This window comes from Cystoisospora suis (assembly GCF_002600585.1).
Source record: "Cystoisospora suis strain Wien I chromosome Unknown contig_673, whole genome shotgun sequence".
Taxonomy (NCBI): Eukaryota; Apicomplexa; class Conoidasida; order Eucoccidiorida; family Sarcocystidae; genus Cystoisospora; species Cystoisospora suis.
This window is the reverse complement of record NW_027153474.1, coordinates 9,145-12,895: the sequence shown is the minus strand read 5'-3', so window position 1 is coordinate 12,895 and position 3,751 is coordinate 9,145. Positions and strand designations below refer to the sequence as shown.

At 56.3% G+C, this 3,751-nt stretch overlaps 2 protein-coding genes across 2 annotated transcripts; one reads left to right on the top strand and one right to left on the bottom strand.

The window, feature by feature from the left end:
- Positions 1 to 1,104: 1,104 nt before the first annotated feature.
- Positions 1,105 to 2,245, bottom strand: CSUI_001688 (uncharacterized protein). The gene has a single exon (XM_068061893.1). The coding sequence runs from the start codon at positions 2,001 to 2,003 to the stop codon at positions 1,530 to 1,532; it is 474 nt and encodes a 157-aa protein (XP_067926134.1). The 5' UTR covers positions 2,004 to 2,245; the 3' UTR covers positions 1,105 to 1,529.
- Positions 2,246 to 2,454: 209 nt separating this feature from the next.
- Positions 2,455 to 3,670, top strand: CSUI_001687 (uncharacterized protein; the record flags this gene model as incomplete). The annotated part of the gene is made up of 1 exon (XM_068061892.1): positions 2,455 to 3,670. A coding segment is annotated over one exon (207 nt), but the record flags the coding sequence as incomplete, so codon positions are not given.
- Between the last annotated feature and the right edge of the window lie 81 nt (positions 3,671 to 3,751).

Here is a 3,751-nt window from a genome sequence, read left to right as displayed (position 1 = left end):
GTCAGTGCCTTCGCCTTTTTGGCTCTGGTCGGGAGTTCCTCCTGGCACCCTAGGCGGAAAGATCGGCTAGTCACCCCCCGAATCAATGGAGTCCGATGGGCCCAGGGAGGAGCCCGACAGCGGGAAACGATTCTGCAAGTTGGAGAGAGGTCTGGAGGGTCAGGGACGCTTATTTAAGGTGTATCCAGCGAACTGGACTGCCAGAACGCCGAGTTAGCCGCCGGAGAGGCTAAGTCAGCGTCTTAGGTTCTTCGCCGAAGGTATTGGTTCGAGGTGGACGAAGTCTGCGTCAGGTCAACAGACTATGAGAGACGCTCAGCCCACACCCAGTCGAGTCATCGCCTCTTCGGGACGCCGAAGTCGACTTCGCATAGTCTCTGGACGCCAAGAATCACTACAAACCGGAACCAGTGTTCCCAATCGGTAGTCGGATTGTCTGGTTGCAGAAGTTCGGGAGTCTGCAAGGCCCGGTCGGGGTCATTCTCCGGTAAAGCGACCGCTTTCTTCGCCTCTTTGTCCCTGTCGGGAAAAAGAGCTGTCCAAATACGAAAGCATCACACGGCAGTCTGATGTACGGCCCATCGAAGTCGAGCCTGACTCCATACGCAGCTTGCACTAACATCGTTTCTCGTACTCCCTTGATACCCCCAAGCCAATCTAGGCCATGCTTCCTCTGTTCTCGGCTGGAAGGAGCAGACTTTCCTTTTTGTAATTCTCTCTGAAGACGTTCAGTTTCTCTTGCTTCTCCAACGACATCGTACACAAACGTCTTCGGTTGTCTCACTCGTGCCTCGGCCGTAGCTGAAGAAGCACTACTTCTACCCGCGGCGTCCGCTGCACCCGGACGTTGATCTGAAGTAGTGCTTTCTACCATACTGACTAACTCGTAAACGAAAACAGCTAGGAGGTAGGTTCCAAGTAAAAACGGGAAAATGCTATCGGTATGCTTCAAAATTCGAGGAAGTTTCGGTCTGAACGTTCAGACTCTACCGTGTCCGCGCAACGAGCAGCGCACTCTCCACTCTCCGGGCTTCCTTTCCAATAAAACGCCGTAAACAGGACACCCCACTGACGTATGGCGCCTAAAAATTCCCGGAAAAGGGGAAAAAAACGAGGCGTCGCGCGACTAAACGAATGCTTCCTGCACTGCTTGCCGATTGTGGGTAGAGTTCAGCAGCGCAGCGGGACACGGAGGCGACTTCCCCGGTCCCGGCACCACTTTTCTTGATGTGTCCTAATGGACCGGGACAAAGAGTTTCTGGACAGGCAGTGAAGGGAACAGCACGCTTCTGTTTCGACACGGCACAAACACTTCAAGGTAAAAACTTCTGGGGTGAGGCCCGGGCTCCACCACGCCCGACGCGATCGGAATCAACCGCGAACACTCTGGGCGGCGGTACAAACGCGAGCAACTGTATCCTGTGTAGCGGTAAACAAGCTGACCACCAGGATCATGACAGAGCATTCAGCGAGATTCCTTCCTTTGAGAAGGCTTTTGGGGTAAGAGCAACAGACAACAACTGAACTCTCTAGCACCCGCCGGGCTCCAGTCGTCGCCCGCCTTCCCAGCTGGACTCGCTGCTAACACAGGTCGGCAGGCTACACACGATGGTCGCGCTGGGCTGAGCCTTCCGTTGAAGGCTGAACACCGCCTTCAGACCCCGCAGATGCGTTAAAGCCTGTTGCGGGCACAACAACGAGCCCGTGTCCCGGGCGGCCTCGTCGCACCTGCACAACAGTTTTTCCCTGTGGGGACGTAAGCTGTGAACACCGGCTCGGCGCGCCCTGCTGTTGAGGACGTTCGGAGCCCCGCGCACGGCCCCAGAAACCAGAGGATTCCGCATGAATGTGAAACTCAGCTCTTCTATGACAGTTACGCTACTACAAGAGTTGTTTAACTCTCTTCGGGAATAACAGGCCCTCTCCCTCGACTCTTGGCTAGGCACCTCGTCTCGGTCACCGTCACAGCAGGTCTGCGCTCCGCGGGAAAAACTAGTGTACATTCTCCACCAGGCTAGCCGGCCCAGTGTCTGACAGTACCGTGCTACGAGACTGGGGGTCCCGGAACCGCCCGACGCTATAGAGCTGCTGCCTCTGCAGTCCTAGCCGTCTATTACAGCGTCGCTGTCGCAAACGACCGGCCGGCTGACTAGTAGGCGGGTAAACACTCTAACTTCACATCATTCTCCTGACACTTCCAGCCTGTAACCAAATCTCCTTCCCCAGAAACAAAAAGGATGCCCGGGGACAGTGAAATTTCCAGTAGCCCGGGATTCGTGCTTCATTGTGGGAGCTCATGATTCCGGTTGCGCGAAGTTGCAACGTCATCCTAAGGAGCTCGTGCACAGCCCTGTGCGCGTGGGCTGTCACGGGGAGACCATCCCGGCGTCCACTTTCGCATGCGAACGCAGCCAGCAGCAGAAGGCTCGCTAGCCTACAGTTCGAGTTCCCGCACTCAGAACTAACTGGCCGGTCAGTGCGCGGCGGCCAGGGATACCAGCGAACACTTCGGTTGCAAATGCTTTTTTTCGTGCTTCGAGGAGCGAGACGTAACTGGACGGCTTCGGCTACAAAGAGCGACAATTTTATAGTTGCCGTGCCCACCATGACAGACGACGGTGGTTCCGGCGGCCGCTCTGTGCTGAGTTTTAAATGCAGGTAAAGCTGCCACCCCGTCGTCATACTAGGCAACAGAAAACCGACTTTCCCCGTTACAGGCCGGAAAGCTTTCCACTGCCGTACTCTCGGTTGCCTTTGGGTCTTCTCTTCTTGAGCAACCGACGACATGCTTGGAGGTGGGCAGATGGGGGGAAGGGAAGTTTAAGGCTGCGGAGTTCTTTGTTGTGACTGGCCGGCAGCACAGCTGTCGGCAGTGCAGCGGGCTCATGAGACGGGCGTGGGTCCGGGGCCCCGTTGTCGCGCCATCTGTTAGCCGCAGAGTGAGCAAGTGTACGGACGTAGCGGACCTCAGACAAACTTCGCCTTAGCCGGGAATCGATTTGTGGGTCTGTTGGCCGTCCTTCTGTGGCCAGCAAAGTGTGGCAGGTTTCTGTGTTTCCCGGAGAACATATAACAGAGACTGGTGTCCGGCGAGCTCGCCCGCGGTCTGCCTGGCGGGAAGCAGACTGCTTTCGAGAACCGGGAAGCTCGTCAGTGATCATTTGCTGGAATGCCTACACTGCTATAGGCTGGGCAACTGGCGCGAAGAAGCTGCTGCTTTCGATGACGCCCGGAAAAGTTTTCAAGAAAAGAAGAAGTCTGGTACGACAAAACTGGGCCGCGCCTCTCCATAGCGGACGGCACGCGCAAAAGCGGAAGTAGGGGTCCGAGCCATGCGCATCCGGTCCAGACAGCAAGTCTCCGCAAGAGGTTTTATATTTTCCCCACTCCGCCGTTACAGGCATATTAGTGGGACACACTGTTCTTAGACCGGTTCTGGAACGTTTTTGCGGGGGTGACGCTTCTTCCCCAGTTGCCATGATCACACCCGCACTCGAACTGGCGTGGGAAGGCAAATCTTGCTGGCCGTCTCGGTTGGTGCTTGTGAGCACACTTCTTACCGTGAGACAAGGCAGGCATCTCCCAACTAGCGTACCGCATCAAAACGTACAGCTGCAGACGGCGCTTTAGCAGTTACCTGCCCAGTCGGTCCAGGCCGGGTCTCTCAGAGTTCGAGTGTAGGTGCTACGATTGTTGGACTCAACAATCGCTACAGGTGCTGGTCCGTTCTCTCGAAATGCCCGCAGTGACC

What these genes read in the sequence shown, in the direction of transcription:
- CSUI_001688 (XM_068061893.1), bottom strand. Translation starts at nt 2,003, where the DNA reads ATGTACACTAGTTTTTCCCGCGGAGCGCAGACCTGCTGTGACGGTGAC.